The sequence below is a fragment of the Sarcophilus harrisii genome, chromosome 3 (genome assembly GCF_902635505.1).
Source record: "Sarcophilus harrisii chromosome 3, mSarHar1.11, whole genome shotgun sequence".
Classification (NCBI taxonomy): Eukaryota; Metazoa; Chordata; class Mammalia; order Dasyuromorphia; family Dasyuridae; genus Sarcophilus; species Sarcophilus harrisii.
This window is the reverse complement of record NC_045428.1, coordinates 389,335,098-389,353,799: the sequence shown is the minus strand read 5'-3', so window position 1 is coordinate 389,353,799 and position 18,702 is coordinate 389,335,098. Positions and strand designations below refer to the sequence as shown.

The following is an 18,702-nucleotide window of genomic DNA, read 5'->3' as shown; positions in this document are numbered from 1 at the left end:
ATTAAGTGCTAGTGGAGGGGAAAGAGGCTTTTGGTTGCAAGTAAGGCATTAAGTTCTAAAAGTAACATTGTATCGAGGGAGAGGAATACTCTCAAGGTTAGAGGTGAGAAACTTTGGCAGCAAGAAGTCTAGCTTTTGATACCTGGCCATTTTATTGAGAGCAAAGAGAGTTTATATATCTTTAATAGAAAAAGAGCCAAGAAGCTGGGAAGACTAATCCAGGTTTGTAAAACTGTAAAAAAAATTTTGTCATATATTAAAGAGCCAAATAGTATTTCTCGATTTGAGTGCCAGTTTGTTTACACTGAAGTATTTTGGAAACTGATAAAAATCATAGTAACTTTTTTTCAGATTTGCAAAATTAGGAATTTGTTTGGTTTTCCTTTTTATAATAACAAAATTATATATGGTTTCTTTAGTTCTCTTTAGACAACTTATTATGAATGTTACTACAGCAGTGTACTTTTCAAAGCTATAGACAGTAATGGAGTCTAAGTAACTGGAATGTAAATTGCAAATTACCTTATATCAGCAATGGCTATTTGACAAGTTGGAAATATATTTCCCTCCGAGTTGCCATTATGTAACAATAAGCTAACTGACTGTGCTTTTCTAGAGAGAAAATTTCATCTTCTCCTGCCTCTAGGAAAGAAATTTCTATCAGATATTTTCTTTATATCCAAGTGATTTGCCCAGGGTTGAAGAATTAGTATGTGAATGTACTGCTGATGGCTTAACTGTTGGCTATGTGTATGAATTCGTGACCTCATTTCTAAAATGTGTTTAGTATATATTTGTGTATTCAAAATGAAGTTGCTACTGTTTATAGATTAACTAATATTCTTTTTTTTTTTTTACTTTTCCTCTCCTAAATTTTAAAACTTTTTCTTGCCAAAATTAGTGTACTCAAACTTATTTTTAGATTAGTATTTAAATCTCACTATAAATTTTCTTAGGACAAAGAAAGATTGTTCTTAAAAAACAAGATGTTTTCTGCACCATGATAAAAACATGTTTGAATGTTTTGAGCTAAGTCCTCATCCTCCTGGGTTCTTATTCTTTGTAGGAATAAAGTACTTTTTTAAAGTTAAAATTTATAGGTGAATTATAGAATAATATTTTAGAGTTTGATGTGACCTTTCAGATCTTCCAATTCCATGTCTCAGTCTTCACATATGAATAAATATAAGTGAATCGGCTAATGTCATATTGCTAGTTGATGAAAGGGGCAGGACTAGAAGAATCCAAATCTCTTGTTCCCAATTCAATCAATATTCTTTGTGTGATCTAATCAGATTTTCTTTGGGATTTTTTAGATGCAAATCTAAATTGATTCAATTTATAAAAATGTATGCAGACTTGGTTTATTTTATTTATTTGTTGTTCTGAGGAGATATAATTGTAGTATACAGAGAAGAGAGTTACCTCAAAGCCAAAAAGATATGGATTCAAGTCCTGCCTATTCTTTTAGTGTAGGCATATCATTTAAATTCTCATTGCTTTGGAGCAACTCTATAAAAAACAGAATTAGAATTAGTAGGTGTGCAAACCTTTCCATGTCACTAAAGTCAGATGGGAATGTGTTCATTAAAGATTCCTGGTAGAAATCATATTTAAAATATCGATTACCCCATGGAACAAAATACATTAAATGCTGTCATTGTTCTGAATCTGTATTCCTGCACCTGCTGCAATAGTTATTAAAAATGTTTAATTTAGTAAGTAGAAAATAGTGATTAAAATTTTAGCTGCTCATCTAAGTAAAGTAAGAACTGTCAAGCTGTCTGGATAGAAAAGGAAAGGAGCAATTAAAACTTAAGAAAGTTGTTAATCATAGAGTGAACAAGAAGTAGTTTAATTATAATTTTGATTAATTTTTTTTCTTTAAAGAGATATACATTTGGCTAATTATAAAATAATAAATATAACACAAATGTGTGATCAAATGCATCATTTGGGAAATTGCAGTATTTTTTTTTTTAATGATTCCAAGCTGGTTCTGGTTAATACTAATATTTTTCTGATGACCACATGGAAAACAACTAAAGAACTGATTCTGCAGGTCATCCAAAAGGCACTGAAAAGATGCTTAAAGAGTATGAGTAACACATATAACATATTACAAATGAAAATTTTTCAGGAAAATAGCATTAAAAAAAAAAACAATATCTAGTATATATAACCAGAAAAGAAGGTGGACTGGTGTAATAATAATAATAATAATAATAACAACAACAACAACATAATCTTTGTGTTCCACCGGCATCCATGAAATGTTAAGTTATCTAGAAGATATCCTTTAGTAGTCTGAGTGTACTCTCTATAAAGGATTTATAAAACTCAGGAACAAATTAATACAAGGAAAATCATGGTTATGTTGTATTCTCAACCCTCATAGAGGGAAGAGACTCATTTATCAGATCATAACACTATAAAAATATGTTTAAAAATAGCAAAAGGAAATTTTTAAAATTGTCCAGATTCCTTCAGTCTTCCTAGAAATTCAGCTATGTTCCCGTCAAAATAATTTTATATTTTTATTCCTTCAATCTTCCTAGAAATTCAGCTATTTCCCCTTCAAAATCTTTGAAATTCCTTGCTTTTACCATAGATAAGTATAAGACTAGATTTCATATTAGAAATCATTTATAGCAGTGATATGTGATCTGAAAGTGATCTGAAGCAGCAGTGATCTTAGAAGTCTTCTAGTTTGGTTTGCTTGCTTTGCAGACAAGGACTCTTGGAAACTAGGAAATCATGTGAATTGCTTAAGGACAGATAACCAAGAAATGGCAGAGTTGAGACTTAACTTGGGTCTTCTAATTTTAGATTCAAGAAACTTTAAATTTATGTTTTGACATCAAGCAAGTCACTTTCATAGGATTATAGGATTATATCTAGAAGGAATCTACAGGTTGCCTAGTATCACCCCCTCATTTTAGAAATATGTAAATTGAGGCCCAGAGAAGCTAATTAACTTGGTTAAGGTCACTCTCATCTGATGGATGTGAGCAACAAGATTTTAATATAGATTCCAAATTGAAGCGCTCTTTCTACTGTGTATCACTTTTTTCTCTCACTTTTAAACTTTCTTTGCCTTAGTTTTCATATATAAAAAGTTTTTTTTTTTAGTTTTACATATAAAAATGTACATATATATATGTATATGTACATATATGTTGTATATATATTTCTTATATGTGTATATAAGAGTATGGAATCAAAGGGGACCTTAAAGGCCATTCACTCCAACCTCATTTTATATATAAGGAATCTGAGTGATTTTCTCAACTAACAAATTTATAGAGTGTTTTGATTTCCAGATTCCTTATAGTTCTATGGTTCTCTTAATTTATTTGGAGATTGAACATTAGAGCTAGAAATGGGGCATTTGATATTAGAAATTAATGTAATTTTTTTCAAATTATAATAAAAATCTAAACCTTTAAAAATGTAATGTGCAAACATTTCAATTAGCCTTTCATTAACTATAATTCTTGTTGATATTACTTTTCTCTGTGGTAGTATTACATTGAAACCTGATGTACTTTAGATCACCTTTTTGCTTAAATTCTCTACTGAGGTTCTTTGGTAGAATAAGAAGGTCCTATCCTTAGAAGGGCAACCAATCAAATTCTGCAGATAGTGAATAGTATTATATAAATGTTCCAGTGTGTTTGTAATCATTTTGTCAGTGAACAGAATCTGTATTAACTCTAAATTGTAAGGAAGAAAAAAAAATTTAATGTGTATTTTGTTTTATTGTTTTTTATTTCATTCCATTGTTTCTGATTCACTTTATAGGGTACATTGTTATGATATAAATACACAATAAATTTTTAAAGTTAATATATAGTATTATATATAAAAATTGAAAGTACGTTTTTTCTGAGATTTTAATGAGCTTTTGATAAAAATGTTATGACAAGTACTATATCCATGATTAAGATACTATTTACTTTATTAATTGAGAGGTCTTAATAAACCATGATGTAAAACAATTACAATCAGAAGAGCCACTTGTGCCACTGATAATTTTTTTTCCAAACACAAAAAGACTTCAGTTATATAGATCTACTCCATATCATTTTTTTACTTATGTGCAAGCACATATTGCATAAAATTATTTAAAATAATTTTTGCTCTTGTTTTAGTCAGATACTGTTTTAAATTTTATGATATTTTAAAATATGTAATTTAAAATAATAATTTTTTAATGCTTTTTAATCTTTTAGAAGAGGTGAATTTAATAGGCTATCTGTTTCAGAGATTGTCTACAGATAATGTTTACTTTATATTTGAAAAAATTGTTTAGGACAGATAACAAATAAAAGAGTAATAGCTTATATTATGTAGGACTTTAAGGTTTGCAAAATGCATTTATGTAAAATAATTTTATAGTTTAATAAGTTTGTATTGTAATGTTAAGTTGAAAACTGAGGTTCCTGAAACATTCTTCTTTTGATTATAATGCTGAGTTAAAATTACTTAAAGTGAACTTCTCAAAAAAAAAAAAAAGTATAAACTTGAATACAATCTAATAGTAGATCTTTTGTTGAGTATGAAAATAAAATGCATTTTGTTGGCTTTCAAATTAAACAAAGCTTTCCTTTTGAACTTTTTTCCTATGTGTTGTTTTGGGGGAAAAAAAAGTTATATAATACTACAAATTTTATAAATTTACAGAAGGAAAGAGTTCAAACTATTTTCCAGTTTTCTGTAATTAAAAACGTTATTTGGAGTTGACAGTTAAAGGCAATTAATATTCTCTAAATATTTTTGGTGACCATAAGTTGTTGAATGTTACAGTCTTAGTGGATATAATATCATGAATTTTAGATGTATTTAATAATATCTTTGCCTTTTACAACCCAATAGAGAAGAATTTATCAGTTTTTTTAGATAGGGCCAGTTGAGCAAGTTATCTTGTTTGACATAATGAGTTTTTAGGTAGTAGTGTTAAGATTCATATTTAAATATGGCATTCTATCTAATACGTACAGTATACTGGAATTAATCTCATCTTTAGAAGTATTCTATGGTTTAGAACTACAGGCTCAATATATATTGAGGCCCTCATCTACTGTTTGGAATATACACATGTTGTACATTTCTTGTTTTTTCAGGGTTGATATATATGTTATCAACATTGTTGAAATTTTGTTTTTTCTTTTCTTTTTTTCTTTTTCTTTTCTTTCTTTTTTTTTTTTTTTAGAGAAGCATTTGGGGTTAAGTGACTTGCCCAGGGTCACAAAGCTAGTGTTAAATGCCTGAGGCCATATTTGAACTCAGGTCCTTCTGACTCCAGGCCCAGTGCTCTATCCATCTAACTATTCTGTTTTATTTCAAGTTCAATTTTACAGGATAGAGCCATTGAAATTCCTCAAATAAAGAAATTAGTATTGAAATCGTTATGAAAATTAATACTCTATTTTAAAGATATTTGATTTTATAAATAAGAAAAAGATTTAAGTCTATTTTCCAAGTAGATTTGTAGTTTTTAAAACCTTACAGTAACAAAAATTTTAATTACATATATTCAAATGATGCATTTTTTACTTTCTTAATGATATCTTCCTTTTCTTGTATCTCAAAATATCAAAGTATAATATTAAATAACTATATGTATCTTTTAAGGTTTATATTGTTAAAAGTTTTCATAGTGTATTGTTGGAGAGAGAGCGTCAAATGTTATTTTCAAAAGAGAAGAAATTTAACCTTATTTTGTCACCTTTTTTACTTTAGCTACCTGCCTTATTGTTTTGACAAATTTTTTATCTTTTTGGCATTTGTTGAGTAATAGAAAATCCTTAGGCAAGAATTGAAGCAGTAGATGATTTTTACTTGGAGAGGGGTACCTGACAGTACTTGCATACATATGTACAAGATCATTGGTTTGATAGGATATCCATCTAATTATACTAGAAGAACTCTTTCTCTACAGGTTTCTTGTGTGAAGAAAGAGCTGGAACCAAATGACATTTGCTGATAATTTAAAGCATTTTATATTCTCCAGATGTTTAAGCTGACCCTAAATTGTAATGCCACAGAAATGGATTTAATGAGACTTTAAAAAGAACAATTCCTTTTTTTAATAAATATTTTCATCTGCTGCTAGAATATTCTAGTCTTTATGATGTATAATTTTTCAAATTTATGATAAATCAAGTCCCAATAAACTTGGAATGGACAGTAAGGGTAGAGTTACTGTTTTCCACACTTTACCTAGAACCCATATATGCCATGCTTCATTTTAAACTGGGTACTCCCAGAAAAGGAGATTAGGGGCAAAATAAGGATGCTGCTTCTGATAACATTTTTGCCTAGGCAACTAAGTGGCACACTGGATAGAGCACTAGGCTTGGAGTTAGAAAGAGCTAAGTTCAAAGCCCAGCTTCAGACGCTTATTGGCTTTATGACTCTGGGCAAAACATATAACTGTTATCTGCCTCAGTTTTCTCAGCAATTAAATAGAGATGATGATGATAACGTATTTCTGAGAATTGTTAGGCGATAATACTTGTTAAAACACTTAATGTGGTGATTGACAATTAGCAGATACTTAGTGTTTCTTCCCTTCCCTAGAGTTGCTTCTGCTTCATAGAAGTCTTCTTTTAAAGACTCTGTTATAGAATTCTGTATTCTATTTAATACTGATTTTTATTATCAAATACTCTTACATTTTCAGTTATTTTTATTTGATAACTTTGTGACACTAGAAACTATTTTGCTTTTAGTTACTAACTGGATAATTGTTTAATTATTAAATTGAATTGTCAGAGATTCAAGGAACTAGAAGGATGAACTTTGTTTTATCTCTTTTAAAATATAACAACTTTGACACTTTGATGAATGGGATTTGTGATTTCATTTTCACAGGTTTCTCTCTCAAGCACAAGATAATCAACCATAAATATTATTGGACTTATTTTTAGTTAAATTAATTTGGGTACTGTTGCTTTCAAGCATCTATTCTCATTATTTGCCTTAGAACATTCTGACACTTAATGATTTGTATCTCTTCCATAGGTTCAAAGTACAGAGGGAGAAACCCCACATGTTTCAGCCACTTGCCAGCTGGGTCTTACCAAATTAAAAAGAGGTAATCAGACATTATAGCTATTTGTTCATTGGGGCTTCCACCAGAGAAATGTCATCTGATTTGGAAGTAGAATTTTATCTATCAGCATCAGGAATACATATACAAAAAAATATAAGATGAAAATCAAGAACTAATGTGTACATGTTACATTATTGCTTAAAAGACATAATGAAATTCTTAAGCTCCTCTTTTATGTCATACTTATTTCTGTGTTCTGGTTAGATGTTAACATTTTACCACTATACAAAGTAGAGATCAGAATGGTAAGGCTATTCATTAATTACAATGTGCATTTTTGGAACTTGAAAATAAAGTAGTATTATGCACTTCTAATTTTATTTAAAAAAAAAAAAAAAAAGCAGGGCTCTGTTTTTAGAAAATATGGAGCCTTACCTAACAAACAGCCAGTAGTTAATTAACTTGGTTAAGATCTTTTAGAGCCACTGTTACAAAGTGATTGGTATTATAGCCTTTCTCCTTTCTCTATTTATAAATCATTAGCTCATTATAAAGTACCTTTGATTGGGTCCTATTGCATTTGCTTTTTAAAATGTAGCTAAAGCAAAATCGTCAGTTCATTTTAAACCTCAAAAGATATTGATACTTGGAGAAAAGGAAGTGGCTGAAATAAAGAGGTAGGAATCTCTTTTTTAAAAATCTTTATGCATAATTTACCAACCAATTTTCACTGTGTTAAGATTTATTCAGACCTTTCTACAAATCCAAGTACTGTTCATCTTTCTTTGCCTTTATTGATAAAAGTTTTTATGGTTCATCAAGAGCTTTAATATACTTATTATCTAAGGATGTTCTTTTTTGTATGTACTTTAGAATTACTTTTCATTTCAGTTCATTCTGCCTGAAGAATGTAAATCAACATAAAGCTCATTTTTAACATTAATGTTTAAAAATATTTGACTTACATCAAAAATTAAAAATTTAATATAATATGTGGACCCTAAGATTTAATATTCAGTAGAAAATCTAGATCAATTTTAACTTTTAAAAATGATATTTTATGTGCCTCAAAAGCAAACTTAATGTACAATGATATTAATATCAAAATCATTTCCATAAGAATGTCTGAATTTTAAAGATTTTCATAGACAATTTTGTTTTTGATAGATCAGCTATTGCGTAGTGCAAGTCAACATTCTGACAGCAGTGGTTTTGCTGAAGATTCTTCTACAGATTGCCTTTCACTTAATCACCTTCAGGTAAGATGTTTATAAATGCAGTGGTTATCATGTTACACTTCTTAGTTTTAAACAAAATATGCCACTATAATTTTTCTACTTACAGCCTGGTTCCATATCCAATAACTTTCCTTCTGTTATTAAGATAAATTTATCCACCCATCTACAAACTGACTCAATGTTTTCATTTTAAAACAATTCCTATTTTGCTTATTATTTAAACTTTCTGACTGAACTTTATAAGACCTTTCCATTTTGGAACTTCCAGAAAGCAAGATTATTTCAATAGTTTACCTGCTAAAATTCAGTTGTATATTTTGTACTATGTTTCATATCCTAATTGTGTTTTTGAGTATTGATAGTGGGTTTGTTGTTGTTTTTAATGAATCATCTCAGATCCTCAGCAACACACATTAGACACTATATTTTGGGTGCTAAATGTTGCACTATTTTCTGTGATAGGAGACTGGAAATGTTCATTAAAAAGGTTATCTTTTTTCATGAAACTTATGGCCTGTTTAGAAGTATGTAGTATGTATACGTTTAAAAGCTTAATCTTCAAAATAATTAGTGAAACAGTTAGTTTGGTGATAACACTAAAATAAACTTTGGGCATAATTAGGATCAGCAGGGAAGGGGAAATATTAAAGAATGGCCAGATTGGGATGGAATGTGTTAGGTAAACCTTCCTCAGTTGAGTTTTGAGCCATATATTTAGAGAGAGGGCTGTTGGCAGAGAGAAAATAAATAGAAAAATGGAATGAACAGAAACATAGATGGCATGTGTATAAAGGATGGAAAATAAGATTGTTTAATTGGAATTATAGAGAATCCTTGTTGCAAATTAATTAGAAATTATAATGACAAAAGATGACATGGGAAGATACAGAAAATATTGGAGCACTGAGAAACAAATAATTGAAATGCATTTTGTTACCTTAAACATTAGTTACTGTAGAATATTTACCTGGAAAAGCATAATTGAAAATGTTTGAGAAATGCTTTTAGAAATAGTTAAGTATAAGATGGATTGGAAAAGGAAGTTGATTCATATATAAGCAAAGGAAGAAGCCTGAATGCGTGCTGAATCTTAAAGACTAAGATGTAGGTAAAAGTTTGGATCAGGGTTTTACTATTGCTTTATATGACCTTAAGCAGTTTAGTTCTTTTTAGGATAGGGGTTCTTAACTTTTTTATTCCAGTGACATCTTCGGCTGTCTGAAACAGCTAATGTACATACCCCTTCTCAGAATGCAAGAATTGCAAAGGAAAACAATTATATAGAATATAGTTATCAAAGTATTTTTAATCAAATTCATGGCCAGTGTGTTATAAAACTTTGTATACTCTTTGACTCAGCAATAAGACTATTAAATCTGTATATCAAAGAAATAAACCAAAAACAATGGAAAAGAACAACCTCTGTATACAAAAATATCTATAACAGTTCTTTTTGTGGTGACAACTGAAAATTGAGGGCATGCTTGTCAATTGGGAAATGTTTGAACAAGTTGTGATGTATGATTTTGATGGAATGCTATTGTGCTATAAAAATTACAAGTATAGTTGTTTCAGAAAAACTTGGAAAGAATTACGTGAACTGATGCAAAGTGAAATAAGCAGAACCAGGAAAACATTGTGCACCAGTGACAACAAGGGTGTATAATGATCAACTGTGAATGACTAGGTTGTTCTTAAATTCAAAGATCTAAGACAATTTTGAAGGACGTAGATGAAAAATGCTATCCATTTCTACAGAAATGCAAATCAAAGCATACTATTCTTTATTTTTTTCCATTTTTTGGGGGGATTTTCTATGTTGTCTTTCACAGCATTACTAATTGGAAATGTGCAAGATTAAAAAAATTCAAGTTCAAGAAGGTCAAGAATATCAAGGCAATTGATGGAAGAAAAGTACAAATGAAAGTATCCTGGTCATAGCAGATCTAAAACTGCATTATAATGCAGCAATCATTTAAACCATTTAGTACTAGTTAAAATGGAGCAAATGTGGAATAGGTTAGGTACAAAAGACACAGTAGTAAATGACTATAGCAATCTATTGTTCAAGAAATTCAGAGACTACAAATTCTGGAATAAGAACTCACTATTTGACAAAAACTTATGGGAAAATTAGAAAACGGTGTGGCAGAAACTAGACAAAGACCAGCATCTCACATCCTGTATCAAAAGTTATGTCAAAATGCTATAAACAAATTAAGAGAACAAGGAATAGTTTACCTGTCAGATTTTTGGAGAAGGGAGGAATTTATGACCAAACAATCTATAGAGATACTTATGAAATGCAAAATAGATAATTTTTATTACATACAGTTAGAAAGTTTTTGCACCAAAAAAAAAAAAAAATGCAGCCAAGATTAGAAAGGAGGCAGAAATCTGAGGAAAAAAAATTTACAGCCAGTGTTTCTGATAAAGGCCTTATTTTTAAAACATATAGAGAACTGAGTCAAATTTCTAAGAACACAAGTCATTCCCTAATTGATAAATGGTGAAAGGATACGAACGGGCAATCCTCAGATCAAAATATCACAGGCATCTATAGTTATATTTTTAAAAATGCTCTAAATCACTGTTGATTAGAGAAATACAAATTAAAACAAACTTGAAGTACCACTTCATCTCTATCAGATTGGCTAGTATGACAGAAAAAGAATATAAATTTTGGAGGGGGAATGTGGAAAAACTGGAATACTGATGCACTATTGGTGGAGTTGAAATTGAGACCAACCATTCTGGAGAACAATTTGGAACTACTACCTAAAGGGCTGTAAAACTCTGCATACCCTTTGATCCAGTAATACCACTACTGAGTCTATATCCCAAAAAGATTTTTAAAAAGGAAACCAGGATATAGGATAAAGGACCCAGATATACAAAATTATTTATAGCAGTTCTTTTTATGGTGGCAAAAAAATTGGAAATTTAGGGATCTCCATTAATTGGGGAATGGCTGAAGAAATGGTGATACATGAATGTAATGGAATATTATTGTGCTGTAAGAAATGATGAACAGGCAAATTTCTGAAAAATCTGGAAAAAAAATTACATGTATTAATGCTGAGTGAAGTGAGCAGAACCAAAAGAACATTGTAACTGTGTGGATAATCAACTATATTATTCTTAGTTCTTCTCAGCTACGTGGTGATCTAAAGACAATTCCAAAATACTTGTGATGAGAAATGCCATCTACATTCAGAGAAAGAGCTATGGAGTCCAAATTCATTGAAGCATACTATTTTTACTGCATTATTTTTTTTTTCTTTCTTGTGATTTTCCCTTTTGTTCTGATTCTCCTTTTATAACATTAATAATATGGAAATGTATTTTGAAAAAAAGAAAAAAAAATCAAGTTCATGAGCCCTAAGTTAAGAATCCCTTTGGAACTCTCCCTAATTTCAACCTTCTACTCTTCAGAGATTCCCAGTCAAAAGTGATCCCCCTCTCATATCTACTACCTAGATTTCTTCTTAAATTTTGCCTTATTTTCCTTTGTATCATGTTACATCCTCCCACCCCCAAATAGTGAATTCTTTGAGAGTACAGGCTATATGTGATTTTCCTACCTTGTATCTCTCACTTTTAGTGCTGTACTTATATAGCTATGCTACAGAATAGCAGAAATTGGATAGATTTGAAATAGCTGATTTTTAATCCTTAATGTATCAGAATTGGCAATTATGTAGTCTCTGAATATGTATTTTTTTTTATTTAGAGTTCTTCATTTCCATATATTCCTTACCTTTAGCTTACTTTTCAATCCATTGTATAGTTATTTCTAACAATCTGTTTCATACATTATTTCAGTTGTGCTTTTCTAAGTAAAAACAAACAACAAAACTATAGTAACTAATGTTTAAAGTAACAAAACTCTGCTATTTCTTCATAACTCTCCAATGTTTTCTGTACTTTCCTATCTCATATTTTGTCACTACTCCAAATTAACTCACCACACAAATTCTCCACTAAGCAAATTTGTTATCCTTTATACTGATGCCCACCTCTGTGCTTCTGACCATTCCAGTTTTCCATCTACCTCCTGAAGTATTTTGATTATATATTTAACATATATCTTCATCTGCAAAATGCAGATAATTCATTTATCCATTACTTTTACTGGTTTTTTTAAGAGCTATTGTTAGGGTCAAATAAGATTATAAATGGAAAGCATTTCATAAATCGTAAAATGCTATATTAATGTCAACTTCTTATATTCAGTTAACAAGCTTTAGTAAACTGTTTTCTATGTACCAGGCACTGTGGTAGGCCCCAGGGATACAAATACAAAGAATGAAACAATCCAAAACTGCCCACATTCTAATGAGAAAGACAACATACAAATATACAAGGAGTCCCAAAACTCTTAGAGCAGTTTTAAGCTTTTAGCTTAAAACTGCATTAAAACTTTAGGAACACCAGGCATGTATGCATGTGTGTGTGTGTGTGTGTGTGTGTGTGTGTGTGTGTAATATAAGGACATGAAATATAAAGAAAAATACAATATGATTTGTTTTGAAAATTTTGAATTAAGAATCTATGTGGAAATGTTTGGTAGGCAGTATAGTGAGACTCAGAAGTAAGACTAGGTAGGATTACTTGTACAGATCTGTGAATCCTCTGCATAGAGTAATCTTGCATATGTACTGGAAAGTATCTTTTTGCTTTTTAAAAGTTTTCTTCATATGAGTCTCATCCCTAGTAATGAATTTTATTAATATCTTTAATATTGAATTTCTTTTTTTCCTTGTTTAAAGGTTGTATTTAGTCTTTTATTCAAACATACTAATTTTATTATATAATTTCTCAGAACATAGCGCTTTTGCATTATGATTTACTATTACTTCATTATATATTGTAAAATCTTTATAATTTTAAGTTTCAAACATTTTGTACCTATCAATTCTAATTTTAGGTTAATTTAGGATATATCCAATTTTGGGGAAAACTTATTTTATCTCTTTCAGTTGATTTGTTGTCCTCAAATGTTAAAATATATATAGACATGTAAAATATAAGTACATTGAAAAAGTAAAAGATTGTTATAATTTGTTGTAATTGTAAATTGTAATAATTGTTATAAAATTAGAAATATAAAATTTCTTAATATTGGTAACTTTATGTCATCTAGTATCATGATTTTTGTTTTTTTAAGCTACAATGAGTCACTCTTTTCAAAGTTATGACAAGAAACCAAAATGGAGAGAATTAATGAAAATATTTGAAACTAAGATTTGCTTTATTCTTCACTTTTGCAGATTTCACATTAGAAATGAAATCTTTGTAACTTGAGCAAGCATCTATGCTAATTTCTGTTCTTTCTGGGTCAAAGTAAATTTTTATGAAGTTAGTACAGAGTACGTTTTATCATCTTCATGTGTAAACTTAGCTACTTTTTAGTGACACTTTATGGAACCAAATTAAAAAAAATTTTTAAGGTAAAAACTATGGTGGATTGTAAAGCACAGCTAGTATTCATTTCTATAAGGACTTAAATTAGGAATCTATTCAGATTAAATCTGTACTGCAACTGCTGTTGTATCTTTTTTTTTCATGACTTCATGACATAATAGGGAATTTCTTCCAGGCATAAGTTAAATATGTTAAGCATTAAGGATATAAATAGAAGAGCCAGATAAGTTGCTGCTTTCACATTCTAATCGTAGGAGACAATACATATAGAAGGGTTCAGTTATGCTACAAATGGAAGGCACAGGGATCATTTTTTTCACTGTCAAATTGTGAATGTGGGATTTATTAAAACTATAGCTAGAAGTTACCTTGAAGAGCAAATGAACTTTTATGATGTGCAGATGAGGAAACTGAGGATTTAAGAATTAGAAGGACTTTTCATAGTTGACCTCAAATCTTCTGGTTTAAAATCCAGTGTTTTCGCTACTATATCACATTGCTTTAATTTTCTAATATATTAGTAGAGTTAATATAAAAAACTCCCTGTCTGTCCATGGTTGGTTTTATATTTGCTTAACATCTACTCTCCTTATATTCTTTTCACAGGTTCATGAACCTTTGCAAGCTATGGGAAGCAGTGCTGATAGCTGTGATAGTGAGACAACAGTTACATCACTTGGTGAAGACCTTATAACACCATCTGCAAAAGACCAGCCTTACTTTAATGACTCTGAGGAAGAATCTCTCATGCATCTCCGAGAAAGGAAAGAAAAGATTGAAACAACTGTTGAAGAGATAAAGTTAGATAATCAGAACCTCCTGATATGTGAGAATATACAGAGTAAAGGAAGTAAACAGATTGTCCCTAATCAAGGTGGTCATGTTATTGAAAGTGAAGATGATTTACCTCCAGGAGAGTCACTTACCTTACTGCGGGCAGCAAGTGCTGAAAGTGATGTAGATAAAAATAATGACTATGAATTTACCCAGTACACAACACACCACATTCTTAAATCACTGGCTTCTATTGAGGGCAAATATGATCATCTGAGCTCTGAAAAAAATATTGGCTCTCCTTCTTCAATTGATAGAGTTAATGTGGCTTTACAAAGGGCTCAAATGAAAGTCTGTAATCTTTCTGATCCCAGAGTAGGACGTAGCTTGATAAAATCCAAAGATTTGTTAAAACAAAGGTACCTATTTGCAAAGTCTGGGTATCCCCTAAGAAGATCTCAGTCTTTACCTACCACCTTATTGAGTCCTGTAACGGTTGTGTCTTCTGTAAATGTCCGATTATCTCCAGGAAAAGAGAGTAGGTGTAGTCCACCTTCTTTCACCTTTAAATATACACCTGAAGAGGAACAGGAATTAGAAAATGAGATAATTGAACAAGATAGCCACTCTCTAGTTAAATCTACTCTCTTCATTTCTCCATCTGTGAAAAAGGAAACTTCACAGTGTGAGATCAACAAGCTGATGGAGGAATCAAATCATAGTAGGACTTGTAATCATTTGTATATCCCAGCCCCAATCTCACAATCTACCTGTTCACTTCATTCTGTCCATTCTGACTGGCAAGAAAGGCCTCTATGTGAACACATGAGAACACTTAGTACTCACAGTGTTCCAAATATGTCAGGTGCCTCCTGTTGTGCCATAGGCCCTCCTTTGGTTTGCCCATATTCACACAGACTTAGTAACTATTCATATCGTTCATGTTCTGTGAATCCTCCTTCTGCCATTGAAATGCAGTTGCGGAGAGTACTACATGATATCAGAAATTCACTGCAGAATCTTTCTCAGGTAAAAAAAAAAGTTTATTTTAAGTTTGAATTCTTAAAAATTTGTTGTCTTAGATCTTATTTGTACTTGCATGATAGGATTTACATAATATTTTAAATACTACAAAACATACTTAGCTATCCAGTAAGTAATTATCCAGTAATGGATAATTCAACAAATACCTACTACATAATTACAACTGGATACTTACTGGATAATTACAACAAATACCTAGATACTACTTGGGGTAAAAAGACAAAAACAAGAGAGCCAGTGACTTAAGGCTCTTACTTTCTTTAGGGGAGAAATCAACATTTGCACAAATAAATGCAAAATAATTTCAGGGAAGGACACAAGTAACCACTTGGAGGAGCAGGAAAGACCTCTTGTTTGAGATACGATTTGAGCTGTGCTTTTGAGGGAACTATGAAATGACATGGGTAGTAGAAGATAGCGTGAACATAGATCCAAAACTTGTATATGAAAACCATAGATTTTTTTGGAATACAGAATAGATGAAGGCGAGTAAGGTGAAATCCAGACATATCTGGAGCCAGATTATGAAGGACTTTAAATATCAAAGAGAGGAGTTTGTATTTTATAATAGAAGCGGTAGGGAGCCATTGAGGTTTCATGAACAGAGGAATGACATAGTCAGATATGTGCTTTAGGAATATCAATTTAATACTTGTGTAGAACATGGATTATAAGGGAGAATTTGAGACTGGAGGAACAGTATAGTGTGGGATATTATTGTTAGTCCTTGAAAGGAGATTGAAAAAATGGATAGCTACTGTCTTAAGATGCCATTTGTTTTTCCTGACTATAATATGGGATAATGAATATTGTATTACCAAACTCAGAATTATTGAGTAAAGTGCTTTGCAGTTAGCTAAGTGGTTTGCAAATTGAAACCATGATAAGCATCCATAATTTTTTCTATAGTTTTGAGTTACATATTTGAAAATTTTAAATTACTATAACAAAGCAAAATTGGAATAAGATAATGTATTTCTCAAACTTTTGCCTTTATTCATAATCCCTTAGAGTTGTTTTGAAGTATTTGGAGATAAAGGTATTTAGATTTACATGAATTATTTTACTTTGTGTAGTATCCAGTGATGAGAGGGCATGATCTTGCTACTTCCACCCCATATGCTACTCAGAGATCATCTATTCTACCTCTTTATGAAGTAAGTTTATAACTTTACATTATTCTGAATTTGTAAAAATATTGTATTATAGTGTATTTTATATAGTTTGGAAGTGAAATGTAAATCAAAATATTATAGCAAAACAGTTTTATTTCAGAATACTTTTCAGGAACTACAAGTAATGAGGCGAAGTCTGAATTTATTCAGAACACAAATGATGGATTTGGAACTGGCGATGTTACGTCAACAAACTATGGTTTACCAGCATATGACTGAAGAAGAGAGGTAAAAAGACTATATTGTCTTTTTTTATTCACTTAATTTTTTGTTGTAAAAATGATTGCCAAAATGATTTAAGCTGTTTGCTTATTTTGCTTAAGCAAGCTATATTTCATTTCCTGGGTGAAAAGAAACTAAACATCTCTGTTTTTTATGTTAGATGTTTTTTTTTGTTTGTTTCATTTTGTTGTAAGTGAGAAAGTGAAGAAAGCATTTAGTTTTTTCCAACTATGATTCTTTGTGGAACTTAGAATTTTTAGATCCACTGTAAGTGGTTGCTAGTTACCACTTTATTGTTATAATGCTGAAACCTACTTTTCATTCATACTTTTCCATGTGTAAAAATGTTAGATATGAAGTTGATCAGCTTCAGAGTTTGAGGAATTCGGTCAGAATGGAACTTCAGGAGCTAGAACTACAGCTGGAAGAACGTTTACTTGGTCTGGAAGAGCAGCTTCGTACTTTGCATGTCACTTCTCCTTATCGTTCTCCAACACTCATGGTGTGTATTACAAAGTGATTATATATCTTCAAATGAGTTTTCTTTTTGTTTTATAGGAGAGACTTAATTGAAATAATTTCCGATAGTGAAGAAACTTGTATTCTTGAATCATAATTTGCTTAATAGAGTGTAGGAAGTAAGTTATCAAAGTTTAGTTGTTTAAAAGCTTCATTTGTTCTATTTAAAAAAAAATTTAACATTCTTTTCTTATTAAAATTTTGAGTTCCTAATTCTCCTCCTCCTTCCCACCACTCTCCCATCCACTGAGAAGGCAAGCAGTGTATCAGTTATGCATGTGAAGTCATACAAAACATTTCCATATTAGCCATTTTGCCCAAAAAAAAAAAAAAAGACAAAAAAATAGTATTTCAGTTTGCACTCAAGAATTCATCAGTTCTCTCTCTGGAGTTGGATAACACCTTTTTCATTGTGAGTCCTTTGGAATTATCTTGGATTATTGTATTGATCATAGTAGCCAAGTCTTTCCACAGTTGATAACTCTTACAGTTGTGCACAATGTTCTCCCAGAGCTTCTCACTTCAATTTGCATTAGTTCATATTTTCTGAAACCACCCTCCTCATTATTTCTTACAGCACAGTAAAGCCCTAACACAATCATATGCCACAACTTGTTCAGGCATTCCCTAATTGATAGGCATCCTTTTAGTTTCCAAATATTAGCCACCACAAAAAGATAGACTATAAATATATATTTATATATAAAGCACAGTTTTATTGCCATTTGAGTGTGGTTATAAATTGTTCTTCAACATGTTTGGATCAGTTCACAGTTCCAACAGTTTATTAGTGTGCCTATTTTTCCAAACTCTTCCTCTCCCACATGTGTCATTTCTGATGGGTGTGAGAGGTACTACCCTCAGAGATGTTTTAAATTGCATTCCTCTAATCAGTTGTGACTTCGAGCATTTTTTCATGACTATGGACACTTCTAATTTCTTCTGAAAACTACCTGTTCATATCCATTCATTATTTATCAATTGAGGTATAGCTCTTATTTTTATACTTTTAACTCAGTTTCCCATATACATTTGAAAAATGAGACCTTATCAAAGAAATTTAATGTAAAAGTTTTTGATATGACTGTGGTACATTTTAGCAAAATGTAGTTTCCCTGATTATCTCATTTAATTAGGTCTTTTTTTTTTTTTTTTTTTTTTTTTTTTTTTTTTTTTTTTTTTTTGCTTTTGCTTTGGCTGAGATCATGACTCCACTCCTGCCTTTTTTATTTAAGTTGAAACA

General features: G+C 30.7%; 1 protein-coding gene across 6 annotated transcripts in view; it reads left to right on the top strand.

Moving 5' to 3' along the window:
* The window catches only part of ITPRID2 (ITPR interacting domain containing 2), a 44,857-nt gene that overhangs the window by 13,674 nt on the left and 12,481 nt on the right, over positions 1 to 18,702 (top strand). For 5 of the 6 annotated variants that reach the window (XR_004233072.1, XR_004233071.1, XM_023499323.2 and 2 more), the window contains exons 9-14: positions 7,030 to 7,102; positions 8,228 to 8,319; positions 14,332 to 15,528; positions 16,620 to 16,700; positions 16,819 to 16,946; positions 17,292 to 17,442. Coding sequence is in view for 4 of the 6 variants with exons in the window: in XM_023499323.2 (XP_023355091.1) it covers positions 7,030 to 7,102; positions 8,228 to 8,319; positions 14,332 to 15,528; positions 16,620 to 16,700; positions 16,819 to 16,946; positions 17,292 to 17,442 (1,722 nt within the window). In the remaining 2 variants the exon portion in view is untranslated. The remainder of the gene's footprint in view (positions 1 to 7,029; positions 7,103 to 8,227; positions 8,320 to 14,331; positions 15,529 to 16,619; positions 16,701 to 16,818; positions 16,947 to 17,291; positions 17,443 to 18,702) is intronic. The other variant, XM_012544861.3, reaches the window with a different exon arrangement.